Below are 15,728 nucleotides of genomic sequence, written 5' to 3' on the forward strand. Positions count from 1 at the left end.
AGAAAGAACAAGCAGTATATAAAAGAACAAGTTTGAGCTTCACTTTTTCTGGCAGCAACACTGGGTACAAGATAACTATGGAATCATATTTTCAAAGTTGATGGAAAGAACTTAAAACTTAGAATTTCATATGTAGCCAAGCTATCATTATCTATGTATCTATGATAGATAATAAAAGATCCTCAGCCATTAAAGTCTTCTGAAGATTTTTATTAAAAGATGACATTGAAACCAGTTTTGAATGAAGTGCTTAACCAAAAAGGTAAGGTAAATTAAGGGATGCTGCAAGAGATTTGTGGTTATTTACCTTGGTAGAGTTGATTGTTATCTTTATAAAAAATATATACTTGGGGCACCTGGGTGGCTCAGTCGTTAAGTGTCTGCCTTCAGCTCAGGGCATGAACCCAGGGTCCTGAGATCAAGCCCCGTATCAGGCTCCCTGCTCTGCTGGGAGCCTGCTTCTTCCTCTCCCATTCCCCCTGCTTGTGTTCCCTCTCTCTCTGGCTGTCTCTCTCTCTGTCAAATAAATAAATAAAATCTTTAAAAATTATATATATATATATCCTTAATAACTGAAAGGTCTAGTTAATACCAACCTTGATGTGTTGGCAGAGGATGGCAAGATCAAAGGATATGCGAACATATTAAAGTTCTTATTAGAAGATGATATCTTCGATGTCAAAAATTTAAAGCCTTAAAAATAAAGTGGGTAAACTGAAATGTAAGATTAAGGTAGAAATAGGACCAAATGTATCAATAAATATAATAAATCTAGGTGAAGCAAAACTCACCAATTAAGAAAATTACTGATTAGAATAAAGAAATCTAGATACTTTCTAGAATACAAGACACACCTAAAGCATAGGAATACAGCAAGGTTGAAAACAATAGGATCAAAAAAATGCTAACCAAAATAAAATTGTTATTGCTGCACTAATAAAAATAAGACAAATCATTATTAGGGATGGTGAGGGTTGTAAATATAGATGGGAGATTTAGCATATCAAGAAGGTATAGCAATTTTTAACGTGCGTGAACCTGATAAAAATATATGAAACAAAAATTGGTAGACTCAAATAAAGACTTCAATATCTGAATTGAGAAATTGTTAAAACTGCAGAGAAATTTTTTTAAAATATTTATTTATTTTATAGAGAAAGTGAGACCGTGAATGGGAGGGGGACAGAGAATCTCCAGCAGAATCTGTGCTGAGCATGGAGCCCAATGCAAGGCTTGATCTCACGACCCCGAGATCACAGTCCAAACCAAAGCCAGGAGTTAGACACTTAACCAACTGTGCCACCCACGCACCCTAAAACAGCAGAGAAACTTATAAATTCTTTATTTAAACAGAGATTTCAGTGTAGAAATCAGAATAGCAAGTTGGTCCTAGTTAACATATCAGGTTTTTGTTTTTGTTTTAGATTTTATTTATTTGACAGAGAGCGAGACAGCCAGCGAGAGAGGGAACACAAGCAGGGGGAATGGGAGAGAGGAAGAAGCAGGCTCCCAGCAGAGCAGGGAGCCCGATGCGGGGTTCGATCCCAGGACCCTGAGCTGAAGGCAAACGCTTTAACTACTTAGCCACCCAGGTGCCCCAACAGATCAGATTCTTTGTTCAACAATTGGGAAATACTTTCTCAGGCACACATGGATATTTACAAAAAGTGATTTGTGTTAGGACATAAAGATTCAGATAAAATTTAAATAGCTATTGTAAAGTGATCTCTAACTACAAGTAACTTAGAAGTTACTAATAAGAGTTTTTTAACTACTACATACGTATTTGGAAATTAAAAATCACACTGAGTAACTTGAGTAAAAAAAAACTATAATGGAAATCACAAATACTTGGAACAAAATGATAATGGTTACACACCAGAAACACATCAAAAATTCAAGAGAAAGTGTATTAGAAAAGAAAACCTTTTAAGCAGTATGCTAGGTGTCCATATTAAGTTAGAAAAAGGAACAACAGATTAAATTAGAAGAAATCATGAAAATAGGGGTACCAGTCATAACATACAAAGCTGAAAGTTGCCTGTTTTGAAAGAAATAACAAAATATATCTCTAGAAAAGACTGATCAAGAAGATAAAATTATGAGAAAATGGCATAATTGCAGGTGGGGTAATTTATTAGCAGATAATTTATTAGTGGATATCTTATGCCAACAATTCTGAAAACTTAGGTGAAATGGAGAAATTACTGTAAAAATCATAACTTAAAGTAAGTGACTTGGGGGCACCTGGCTGGCTCAGTTGGTAGAGCATGTGACTCTTGTAAGTTTGAGCCCCATGTTGGGTGTACAGATTACTTAAAAAAAAAAAAAAAAAGGAACTGACTTAAACGAAACACTTGAATAGTCTTGTTACTGTTAAATGTAGATCTGGTTAGAAAGATTTCCCCACAAGGGAAGTAAAATGTCCAAGTGGTTTTACTAACAATTTCTACCAAACTTTTATGGAATAAATTCCAAGTTTATTCAGATACCCAGATGGTAAAAATATGGAATAGCTCCCAATTCATTGTACAAGACCAATATAAACTTGATACTAAAGCCAGGAAAATAAGGTTTATTTTATTCAGGAATATACACCCAAAAATTCTAAAGAAAATATTACCAATTAAATTTCAGTAATATATAAAAAGGTAATAAATATGGGTGCCTGGGTGGCTCAGTTGGTTAAACTTCTACCTTTGGCTCAGGTCATGATCCCAGAGGCCCCGGGGATCAAGTCCCACATCGGGCTCTTTGCTCAGTGGGGAGTCTGCTGCTCCCTCTGACCTTCCCCTTCTTGTGCTTTCTGTCACTCTCTCAAATATGTATTTTTTAAAAGTAATAATATGTCATGACTAAGATTTTTCCTAGGTAGTTAAGGAAATATTTTAAAATCCACAGGTATACCATTTTAATAATGAAAGAAAATATGTTGGCGGGGGCGCCTGGATGGCTCAGTGTGTTAAGCATTCAACTCTTCATCTCAGCTCAGGTCTTGATCTCACAGTTGTGAGTTGAAGCCCCATGTTAGGTTCCATGCTGAGCATCAAGCCTACTTAAAAAAGAAATCTCAATAGGTACACAAAAAGTATTTGACAAGATTTACCCCAATTCATGAAGGAATTGCCTTAAGAAATTTGTCTGAAGGAATTTCCAACTTAAAAAAGAAACACATTGGAAAAACTGGGCAGCTATATTTAAAAGAAGAAACTGGACCACTTTCTTACACCATACACAAATATAAACTCAGAATGGATTAAGGACCCAGATGTGAGACCTGAAACCATAAAAATGCTAAAAGAGAGCACCATATGCAGTAATTTCTCTGCCATTAGCCACAGCAGCATTTTTCTAGATCCATCTCCTCAGGCAGGGGGAACAAAAGCAAAAATAAACTATTGGGTCTTCATCAAAATAAAAAACTTCTGTACAGTAAAGGAGACAATAAAACTAAAAGACAACCTACTGAATGGGAGAAGGTATTTGCAAATGATATACTTGATGAGGGTTTAGTCTCCAAAATATATACAGAACTTAACTTGGCATACAAAAAAACAAGTAATCCAATTTAAAAATGGGCAGAAGACATGAACAGACATTTCTTGAAAGAAGACATACTGCAGATGGCCAACAGACCTATGAAAAGATACTCAGCATCACTCAGCATCAGGGAAATGCAAATGAAAACTATAATGAGATATCACCTCACACCTGTCAGAAATGCTAAAATCAAAAACACAAGAAACAACAAGTACTGGCAAAGATGTGGAGAAAAGGGAACTCTCATGCGCTGTTGGGGGGAATGCAAACTGGTGCAGCCACTGCGGAAAACCGTATGCTCAGAAAATTAAAAATAGAACTACCATATGATCCAGTAATTGGCAGTACTGGGTATTTACCCAAAGAATATGAAAACACTAATTCGAATGGATAGGTGCACCCCTGTGTTCGTTACAGCATTATTTACATTAGCCAAATTATGGAAGCAGCCCAAGTGTCCATTGATAGATGAATGGATGAAGAAGATATGGTATATATACAATGGAATATAACTCAGCCATAAAAAAGAGTGAAATCTTGCCATTTGCAACAACATGGAGCCAGAAAGTATTATGCTAAGCAAAGTAAGTCAGAGAAGGACAAATACCATATTATTTCACTCAAATGTGAATGTAAAAAACAAATGAACAAATTAAAAAGGCAAACTGAAAAAACAGACTTGAAACCAGATCTGGTTAAATCAGACGTAAGAAACAGATGACAGTTCTAAGGTGATTGAGTGCCATGTTGAGAATGTCTTGTAAGAAGTTCAAAGGGGCCATTTGTTTTTCTTTTCCATTTTCATCTCTTAAGATAACATTTTTAGAGCTAGAATTATTCACTTACCTACCTGAAGATAAGATAATACTCCTTTGGAAGTGGTTCTTTTAAGCTTAAAGAAATGTGATGGTTTTTATCTCTTTGAAAAATGTAAGAATACATGAGATATTAAGATTTTTTTCTTTTATATAAATATTTCCTTCCTTTGATCAAAGCAATTGCTTACAGACTAGGAGCTTTGTCATTGTTTCTGTTAAAAACAAAGGCGGTGGTGGGGGCGCCTGGGTGGCGCAGTCCTTAAGCGTCTGCCTTTGGCTCAGGGCATGATCCCAGCATTCTGGGTTTGAGCCCCGCATTAGGCTCCTTGGCTGGTAGCCTGATTCTTCCTCTCCCACTCCCCCTGCTTGTGTTCCCTCTCGCTGGCTGTCTCTCTCTCTCTCTGTCAAATAAATAAATAAAATCTTTAAAAAATAAAATAAAAACAAAGGCGGAAAGTAACATCAGGTATATTGCCATTGTAGTATTCAAACTACTTTTTAAATTATGTCTTGCAGTTATTCCATATAATAAAGTATTTGTTGCTTAGCTTTTGCCTTTCAGGACAATTTGAGTAGAATATATTCTTTTCGGGGCGCCTGGGTGGCACAGTGGTTAAGCGTCTGCCTTCGGCTCAGGGTGTGATCCCGGAGTTATGGGATCGAGCCCCACATCAGGCTCTTCTGCTGTGAGCCTGCTTCTTCCTCTCCCACTCCCCCTGCTCGTGTTCCCTCTCTCACTGGCTGTCTCTATCTCTGTCGAATAAATAAATAAAATCTTTAAAAAAAAAAAAAAAGAATATATTCTTTTCTTTTTGTTAGAGCATACCAAATTCTCATAAATTAAGCAACAAATTTTTATGCTACTGTTTAATTTTTGTTTTTTTCTTAGAATTCAAGGACTTAACCTGAACACAGTATGTTTTTCTTACTGAAACGTCATAGACTGTGATAGGGCTATAGCACTTACATTTGCTCTTGTAAACCTTTTATTGAATGGAAAAGAGGGATATCCTAGAAAGACATCATGATTCAAGAGAAAACCACTGGCTCCCTTACATCCTTCTGGCTCTTGGTCCAAAGGCAACATTTGTTGTATTCTGAAGCCAAATGTAAAACAATATTCATCTATTGTAAATTATCAGTAACTCCTTTCAAAGTGTAAACAAAACTATTAGGATAGACTTTTGAAAAATCTTATAATTATTTTAGATAAAGGATTTATTTTTCATTAGAAAATTACTTTTTTTTTACGTTTAGTTCCTTGTTCTTTACTAGTATATGTTACAAATATTCTGAAAATTGAAATACATGTTTAATTTTTGTATAACTCAAATTTTTTTGTTTACAGTTATTGTTCCTCTTAGAGATAAATGCCTTTCTGCTTAAATCTGTATAAATTTTTGGCAAGATTTATAAAGTGGTTAGAAAAAGAGAGCTCCACTGTAGATAGTTTTGATGACTGTTGTTTAGGAAGCATTACCACCGGAGCGCCCTTTCAGTGCCTTGAAACAAGAACAGCAGAGGAAATGGATTGAAGATTTGAATAAGCAAATAGAAGATGATCGGCAAAGAAAAATAGAGGGAAAAATTACATCTTCAAAGGTAACTTATAAATTTATGTGGATGATATAAAGGGAAAAAATAATTTGAGTCTTTAATCATAAACCTAAAAGTATCCTAAAACTATTTGACAAGACTACAGTATTCAAATTATTACACATTTGCTCTTGTAAACCTTTTATTGACTGCATTTAGTTAATGATTTTGCATGGTTTCTTAAAAATAACTTTTTAGGAATTTCCTTATTCTTTGAATTTCTCATATTCTTCATGTTAGTTATCTAAGTAGATATGGAATTAGTAAAGAATGTAGCTCCGTTAATTTTTATGATGCTTATTCTGCTCTATGGTGATTTTTAAAAATTGTGTTTGATTATCATTTAGGACTTTATACATGAGAACAATTGGAAAAATTCTTAGTAATTCTTATTTATCATGATTAGGGTGAGGAACATGACAGATGGGCAATGCATTTTGATTCATTAAAGAACTATCCTGCTTCTCAATCTCAAATGTCCTCTCGGTCACCACACAACCAACCAGAGTACTTCTGTGTCTCTCCGGACACTCAGGAACTGGCTGATCTCCGCAGTGTTTATACACCTACAACTGGAAGCCAGGTCGAACCTTCAGAGGAGGAGCATATAGCAAAACCGGTTAGAGATATAACCACGGCAAATAGTCAGAAAACAAAGTAAGTTTATTTTTCAGTGTTTATTAATGTTTAAGAAAATCTGTGTGCTTTATTAAAAGGACTGTGGTTATATTTATAATATGTGTTAATTGATTTCAGGTTTGGTATTTTTCTTTAAAGTAGAAGTGACTAGTGGATATATCTGAAACAAAAATAATTTAGCATCTTGTTAAAATTACCTTTTGGGAGTTTTGAATAGCTAAAGTGTCTGTCTTGCCAGCTTTCTCCGTTCTATGACTGCTCTCTTGGATCCAGCTCAGATCGAAGAACGTGACAGGCGACGACAGAAACAGTTAGAACATCAGGTATTGCATTGTAAAATACTGTTCTTTGCATTAATAAGTATTAGTCATGGCCAGTGGATATCTAAATAAATGGAAATTAAAATTCTAATATAAATGTACAGCACAAGCCCTCTCCAGTCCTGTGATGAATCTAATTCTTACTCCAGCTGGCATTAATATTAAAATTATACTGATGCTGAGAACCAGACAGTATCACATAGTACAGCCTGCCAGAAGAGAAGGTCTTTAATGTTGTGTAAGTTGTATATATGAAATGGCACTAAATCTAAAGTTAGTACTGGTTATTTTTTTTCATGTTTTTAGTTCTTCTGAATTTCGTTTAGGATGAGAATTAGTTCTTTTAAGGGAACTATATAGGGCATTGAAGTAGAATTCTGATTGAGAAATCTAGCAGATAATATAAGAAAGGAGACTAAGATTAAAATTCTCTCCTAATTTTAGTCTAACACTAAAGGGACTTAAAATTCTGAATAATTCTTTAAAACCTCTGATACATGAAGAATTCAGTTTAATTAATATTGTTAGTCTTAATCAGTAAGTGAATTACAGAACGACTGCTACTTACCAGGCACTATGCTAAGTGCTGAGATTTTTTTCTTTAGTTGTTTTTGAATTACTTCTTCTAACAGCCCTCCTCTGGTTAAAGAAAATCATGTAGAATTTGACAGACGAGAGATGGGACAAATACATTGGAAATTTGACATTTTAACTTTATTTATATATGTAATACTATATTATATATTATCTGCTACTGATAAACTTATTTTAGAAATACAAATGCTTCAGATGGGTTTTTTAAATTTGTGACAGTGCTTTTTATGATTTATGATTTATAACTAGAAAGCCATCACTGCTCAGGTAGAAGAGAAACGCAGGAAGAAGCAGCTGGAAGAACAGCAAAGAAAGAAGGAAGAAGAAGAAGAGGAGCGTCGCTTAGCACGGGACCGAGAAGAGATGCAGAAACAGTATGAACAAGACATACTTAAGCAAAAACAAAAGGAAGTAAGTATATATGTAAAAAATTTTTATTGAAATATAGTTGACACACAGTGGTACATTAGTTTCAGGTGTACAGCAACAGTGATTCAAGAGTCCTGTATGTTATGCTGTCTTCACAAGCATACCATACACAATATTATAGTACCATTGACTGTATTCCTGTGCTGTAGCTTTTATCCCTATGACTTCTTCATTTCATAACTGGAAGTCTGTATCTCCCACTCCTCTTCCCTCATTTACTAACCCCTGCTTCCCCGGTACTGGTTTGTGGGTCTCTTTTTGTGTTTGTTTGGGGTTTTTTGTTTTGCTTTTCATTTTATCTTTTTAGATTCCACATGTAGTGACTTCATATAGTATTTGTCTTTCCCATCTGACTTATTTCATTGAGCATAATACCCTCTGTGCCCATCCATGTTACTGCAGATGGCAAGATCTCATTCTTTTTTATGGAATAATACTCTACTTTTTGTATATACCACATCTTCTTTATCTATTCATCTGCTCATGGACACTTGGGCTGCTTGCATATCTTGGCTATTGTAAATAATGCTGCAGTAAACGTACAGGTGCATATATCTTTTGTTTCTTTTCGGTAAATACTCTGTAGTGGAATTACTGGATCATGTGATCTACTTCTAATTTTTTGAGGAAGGTCCATACTGTTTTCCACAGAGGTTATACTGATTTCCATTCCCACCAGTAGTGCAGGAGGGTTCCTTTTCTGTACATCCTCACCAACACTTGTTGTTTCTAATCTTTTTGATACTAACTATGCTGACTAGGGTGAGATGATATAATTATGGTTTTGATTTGCATTTCCCTGATGATTAGTGATGTTGAGCATCTTTTCCTGTGTCTGTTAGCCATTTGTATGCTTTGGGGAAATGTTTGTTTGGGTCCCCTGCCCTTTTTTAAAAATCAGATTATTTTGGGGGGGGGACACCAGGGTGGCTCAGTTGGTTAAGTGTCTGACTCTTGATTTCAGTTCAGGTCATGCTTACTGGGTCGTGAGATGAAGCCCAATGTGGAGCCTGCTTAAGATTCTCTCCATCCGCCCTTCCTTGGCCCCTCTCCCCCATTCATGTGCTCATGCTCTCTGTCTTGAAATAAAATGAATTTGGGGTTTTGATGTTGAGTTACATTAGTTCTTTTGTGTATTTTGTTTATTAACTCCTTTTCACATTTATTGTTTGCTAATATCTTCTCCCATTTAGTAATTTGTTGTGTTGTTTTGTGGATGGTTTCTTTTGTTGTGTAGAAGCTTTTTATTTTGATGTAATCTCCAACAGTTTATTTGTGCTTTTATTTCCCTTGCCTGAGGAGACAGATCTAAAAAAACGTTGATAAGGCTGAGGTCCAAGAGGTTACTGCTTATGTTTTCTTTAAGGAGTTTTATGGTTTTAGGTCTCACAGTTTAGATCTATTTGAGTTTATTTTTGTGTATGGTGGAAGAAAATCCAGTTTCATTCTTGTGCATGTAACTGTCCGGTTTTCCCAGCCTTTTTTGTTGAAGAGACTGTCTTACCCATTGCATATTCTTGCCGCCTTTGTCATAGATTAGTTGACCATCTAAACATGGTTTTATTCCTGGGCCATCTGTCCTCTTCTACTGATCTGTTTTGTGCCATTACTATACTATTTTGAGTACTAGCTTTGTAGCATATATGACTTGAAATCTGAGATTGTGATACCTTCAGCTTTGTTCTGCTTCCTCAAAATTGCTTTGGCTATTTGGGGTCCTTTGTGGTTCCATAAAGATTTTAAGATTATTTGTTCTAGTTCTATGGAAAATACTATTGGTATTTTGATAGGGATTACATTGACTCTGTGGATTGCTTTGAGTAGAATAGACATTATAATACTTTCAGTCCATGAACATGGTAGTATTTATATTATAAATAACATTATAGAATAAAAATGGATGTATTTTTAAAGGAAAAATAATCAGAAGTTGAACATTTGCATGTATTTTGAAATTTTGAAGGTGTATGCAGAAACACTGAAGTTTTGCATTTATAAAGGTTATGAATGAAAGGGAAAAGCTAGAGAAGGTTTAATTATTTTAAGGGATTGCTTCACAAATGCTGTATTGCTTGGGTTTTTTCCTCTGCTAAGAAAGGCCAATACAGTACAGGACAAAAGTTATCCATGTGCTTCATTTTGAAATGTTTTCTAAGCAATGATATGTATATATTTTTTTAAAGATTTTATGTATTTATTTGACAGAGAGAGAGACAGCCAGCGAGAGAGGGAACATAAGCAGGGGGAGCGGGCGAGGAAGAAGCAGGCTCCCAGTGGAGGAGCCTGATGCAGGGCTTTATCCCAGAACGCCGGGATCACACCCTGAGCCAAAGGCAGACGCTTAACGACTGAGCCACCCAGGCGCCCCTCTAAGCAATGATTTTTAATAAATATTCTAGATGTAGGGGCGCCTGGGTAGCGCAGTCGTTAAAGCGTCTGCCTTCGGCTCAGGGCGTGATCCCGGCGTACCGGGATCGAGTCCCACATCGGGCTCCTCGGCTATGAGCCTGCTTCTTCCTCTCCCACTCCCCCTGCTGTGTTCCCTCTCTCTCGCTGGCTGTCTCTCTGTCACATAAATAAATAAAATCTTTAAAAAAAAAAAAAATAAATAAATAAATATTCTAGATGTGTTAAAAGAAATGATTGGCCTTTCTGTCTGTATCCATTAGTGAACAGGAGCATATATTTGCTGTGATTGGCTGGGATTGATGATACATTTTATTGCTGTGTCAGAGTTTTCCTGTGTGCTAAATAAGAGCCTTTTTAAAAAAGAGTAGATACCTGGTTAGCTAGGAGAACATCTCTATTAAATGGTACACGCAGCGTAGGTATGATTGTGTCAGGTGCCATGTTTGAGCTGACCTGACATGAGCAAATCCTACAATGACATGTGATTGCCAGGGATTTGTGAGGTTTAGAGTAGAGCATAGAGCATTTCCCCTGGCCCTGGGAGATGGAGCCCAGAGTCTGCATTTTCTTGATATTTCCCATTTTCAGCCTTCACTCAACACTTAGCTGATGAAGCAGCAGATGGTCTGGGTTTAATTTCGTCATGTTGAATAGGTTGAGCCAACTACTCCTATGAAATAACTATGTACGTGAAAAAGTCAAAGGATCATTTGTTTGAATTGCAAGAAATGGCCATAAACCTTGTATTTTACCTCTTAATAATCTATTTTTAATCTTAATGGAATTCTGATGGAAATGACCACTGGTTTTAGAAACTTTGAAAACTATTACTATAAACTTCAGTGGGTAAAAAGAGTTCTTATATTTGTGGTCTAATACAGCTGTAGAATATGATACTAAAATGTAAGCTCCAAAAGCGAGAAACTTTGCCCTGTTGACTGGTTCTCCCAGTATCTTGAATAGCGCCTGGCACATAGTAGGAGCTTATCTGCTCAGAGTAGTCAAGTCTATACGTGTTTGATGATTATATTTAATAATTTTGTGCACTTCAATATTAACAGGAAATCATGACTCTCAAGACAAATGAGCTATTCCAGACGATGCAGAGAGCACAGGAGCTAGCACAGAGGCTGAAACAAGAACAGAGAATCCGAGAACTGGCTCAAAAGGGACATGACACTTCTGGATTGATTAAAAATCTTGGCGGTAAGCACTTCACTAGAATTTTACTTATAATATCTTTTGAAGAGGATTTTAAATAACTGCCTCTTTTTAATACCTTTAACACGCCTGTTGACTGAATATTGTTTAAGGAATTTCAGACCTTGAACTAATGTAACTTCATAATGCTTATTTTATTTGGGAAATTGCCTTAAGAGCAGAATTAAATAATGTTACACTTCCCAATAATCTTTTACGATATAGGAAAGATGTTAGGGTTCAAAGCTGACAGCCAAGAAAGAATTCTTGAGATACCTTTGGTGCAAAAAGGTGGTTTTATTAAAGCACGGGGACAGGACCTGTGGGCAGAAAGAGCAGCACTTAGGGTCATGAGGAGTGGCTCATTATATACTTTCAAGTTGTGCAGGGTTAGGGACAGTGTAAGTTTCTAAGGAATTTGAAAGCAAGGTTTCCAGGACCTTGAGGGGCCTAGCTATTGTTGGGAAAAGGTCATTTATTACTGTCTGATAAAACCTTAGTTATGAGACCCTTCAGATTATATCAGTGGATCATATGATTGGGGGATGATTGTCAACATGTATCGGGGGCCGGGACGGCGGTAGAGATAAAGGAAGTTTCCGAAGGAATTTTTTTTATCTTAAAGTAGACTTACAGGATTGTGGGGGTTGGGCTAAGATTGCCTTTTGCCCTTAGCAAAGTGTCAACATCCAGGCAGTTGAGTTCCTAGAGGAATGTCACTGTCTATTTCAAGGACTTGTCAATGGGCTGTAAGTAGTAAGGAAATTTAATAATTTTTCTTCTGCGTTTGTTTCCCATTTTACATAAATTTTCTTATGTTTTGCTTACAGTAGGTAAAATGTATATTTTTTTTGCCCAGTTTTTTTAGAGAAATCTATGAAGTGATCTCCCCCTGTATTCAGTATGGGATAAAAATGCAGGTCACTTTTTGTAAGAAACTTTAGGATAGCCCTTTTACATTTTTATTGCAGTGTTCACACTGATTGCACTAAAAATCTTGTGTGTATTTAGTTGCTGCTACACATACTTTCTGTTACTCTTTCTGAACTGTCATTATGTTGGATAATATATTTCTCTTGCCAGTTGATAAAAGTGGAATATAATGCATCTACTAACAACATTTCAAATTTAGGACATGGCTTGGATGATGTCAGTGGTAAAAAGAATACATGTACCAATTCTGCAACCTCTCCCAAAAAGGATACTGCTGTACAAACAGGTATTTGTTTAAAAGTTGTGATTTGGTTTAAAATTTACTTAAAATTAACATCACAGTTAGAATTAAGATCAATTTAGAATTGAGCTCTGTTTAAAAATGAATTCACCAAAATTTTCAATAAAAATTAGAAAATAAAGGGATCTCTTGATTTTTAATTTCTCTGTAACAGTTTTATTGAGGCTTAATTCACATAGCATAAAGTTAACCTTTTAAAGGATACAATGCAATGTTTTGGGTTTTTTTTTTCCTTCAAGTTTTTATTTAAATTCTAGTTAATATATATGGTGACGTTGTTTCAGATGTAGAATTTAGTGTTTCATCACTTACATATAATACCCAGTGTGCATCACAAGTGCTCTCCTAAATACCCATTACCCATTTAGCCCGTTCCCCCACACACCTCCCTCTATAACCCCTCATTTTGTTTTTGTTTTTTTTCTTATTTATTTGAGAGAGAGGGAGAGCAAGAGAGAGAGCAGAAGCAGAAGGGAGAAGCAGAGGGAGGAGAGGGAGAGGCAGACTCCCCGCTGAGCAGGGAGCCCGATGTCGGGCTCGATCCCAGGACCCTGAGATCATGACCTGAGCTGAAGGCAGACATTGAACTGACTGAGCCACCCAGGTGCCGCAATACCTTCTAGTTCCATCCAGGTCATTGCAAATGGCAGAATTTCATTCTTCTTGATGGCTGAGTAATATACCATCTTCTTTATCCATTAATCAGTCGATGGACACCTGGGCTCTTTCCATATTTTGGCTATAGTTGATAATGCTGCTATAAACAGGGTGCATCTGCCCCTTTGAATCAGTATTTTTTGTGTCCTTTGGGTAAATGCCTAGTAGTGCAATTGCTGGGTCATAGGGTAAATCTGTTTTTAACTTTTTGAGGAACCGCCATACAGTTTTCCAGAGTGGCTGCATCAGTTTGCAGTCTCATCAACAGTGTAAGAGGGTTCCCCTTTCTCCACATACCTGCCAACATCTGTTGTTTCCTGTGCCATTAATTTTAGCCGTTTTGACAGGTGTGAGGTGGTATCTCATCATGGTTTTGGTTTGTATTCTCCTGATAATGAGTGAAGTTGAGCATCTTTTCATGTGCTTATTAGGCATCTATATGTCTTTGGAAAAATGTCTGTTCGTGTCTTCTGCCCATTTCTTTTTTCTTTTTTCTTTTTTTTAAGATTTTTAAATTTATTAGAGAGAGGGAGCACAAGCAGGGGGAGCAGCAGGGAGAGGGAGAAGGCAGCTCTCTGCTGAGCAGGCTGCCCGATGGCAGGACTTGATCCCAGGACTCCAGGATTATGACTTGAGCCGAAGGCAGACGCTTAAGTGACTGAGCCACCCAGGCGCCCCTTTTGCCCATTTCTTAAGTGGATTATTCATTTTTGGGGTGTTGAGTTTGATAAGTTCTTTATAGATTTTGGATACTAACCCTTTTTTGGACACATCATTTGCAAATATGTTCTCCCATTCTCTAGGTTGCCTTTTAGTTTTGTTGATTGTTTTCTTCGCTGTGCAGAAGCTTTTTACCTTGATGAAGTCCCAATAGTTCATTTTTGCTTTTGTTTCCCTTGCCTCTAGAGACATGTCTAATAAGTTGCTATGGCTGAGGTCAAAGAAGTTGCTGCCTATGTTCTACTCTAGGCTTTTGATGGATTCCCGTCTCACATTTAGGTCTTTCACCCATTTCGAATTTATCTTTGTGTGTGGTGTATGAAAGTGGTCCAGTTTCATTCTTCTGCATGTAGCTGTCCAGTTCTCCCAACACCATTTGTTGAAGAGACTGTGTTTTTTCCATTGGATATTCTTTCCTGCTTTGTTGAAGATTAGTTGACCATAGAGTTGAGGGTCCATTTCTGGGTTCTCTATTCTGTTCTGTTGATCTGTGTGTCTGTTTTGTGCCAGTACCGTACTGTCTTGATGAGTATAGCTTTGTAATAAGAGCTTGAAGTCTGGCATTGTGATGCCACCAGCTTTTGTTTTCTTTTTCAAGATTGCTTTGGCTGTTTGGGGTCTTTTCTGGTTCCATACAAATTACAGGATTATTTGTTCCAGCTCTGTGAAAAAAGTTGATGGTATTTTGATAGAGATTGCATTGAATGTGTGGATTGCTCTAGGTAGCATAGACATTTTAACAGTATTTGTTCTTCCAGTCCACGAGCATGGAATGTGTTTCCATATCTTTGTCTTTCTCAATTTCTTTCATGAGTGTTCTGTAGTTTTCTGAGTACAGATCCTTTGCCTATTTGGTTAGGTTTATTCCTAAGTATCATAGCTTTTGGTGCAATTGTAAATGGGATTGACTCCTTAATTTCTCTTTCTTCTGTCTCATTGTTAGTATATAGAAATGCAACTGATTTCTGTGCATTGATTTTATATCCTGCCACTTTGCTGAATTCCTGTATGAGTGCTAGCAATTTTGGGGTGGAATCTTTTGAGTTTTCTACATAGAGTATCATGTCATCTGCAAAGAGTGAGAGTGACTTCTTTGCCAATTTGGATGCCTTTTATTTCTTTTTGGTGTCTGATTGCTGAGGTTAGGACTTCTAGTACTATGTTGAACGACAGTGGTGATAGTGGACATTCCTGCTGTATTCCTGACCATGGGGAAAAGCTCTCAGGTTTTCCCCATTGAGAATGATATTTGCTGTGGGCTTTTTGTATATGGCTTCTTTGATATTGAGGTATGTTCCCTCTATCCCTACACTGTGAAGAGTTTTAATCAAAAAAGTATGCTGTACCTTGTCAAATGCTTTTTCTGCATCAGTTGAGAGGATCATATGTTTCTTATCCTTTCTTTTATTAATGTGGTGTATCATGTTGACTCATCTGTAAATATTGAACCATCCCTGCAGTCCAGGAATAAATCCCACTTGATCATGGTGAATAATTCTTTTAATGTACTGTTGAAGTTGATTTGCTAGTGTCTTGTTGAGAATTTTCACATCTGTGTTCATCAAGTGTATT

The 15,728-nt window shown here is 36.5% G+C and overlaps 1 protein-coding gene across 14 annotated transcripts in view; it reads left to right on the forward strand.

The window, feature by feature from the left end:
* Positions 1 to 15,728, forward strand: part of CCDC66 (coiled-coil domain containing 66) — a 74,378-nt gene that overhangs the window by 20,821 nt on the left and 37,829 nt on the right. For 9 of the 14 annotated variants that reach the window (XM_044384928.3, XM_044384927.3, XM_026501057.4 and 6 more), the window contains 6 exons: positions 5,829 to 5,960; positions 6,361 to 6,611; positions 6,832 to 6,916; positions 7,757 to 7,918; positions 11,407 to 11,551; positions 12,678 to 12,764. In XM_044384928.3, coding sequence (XP_044240863.2) covers positions 5,829 to 5,960; positions 6,361 to 6,611; positions 6,832 to 6,916; positions 7,757 to 7,918; positions 11,407 to 11,551; positions 12,678 to 12,764 — 862 coding nt within the window. The remainder of the gene's footprint in view (positions 1 to 5,828; positions 5,961 to 6,360; positions 6,612 to 6,831; positions 6,917 to 7,756; positions 7,919 to 11,406; positions 11,552 to 12,677; positions 12,765 to 15,728) is intronic. The other 5 variants (XM_044384930.3, XM_026501059.4, XM_048226508.2 and 2 more) reach the window with 1 other exon arrangement.

This window comes from Ursus arctos, unplaced genomic scaffold, assembly GCF_023065955.2.
Source record: "Ursus arctos isolate Adak ecotype North America unplaced genomic scaffold, UrsArc2.0 scaffold_14, whole genome shotgun sequence".
Lineage (NCBI taxonomy): Eukaryota > Metazoa > Chordata > Mammalia > Carnivora > Ursidae > Ursus > Ursus arctos.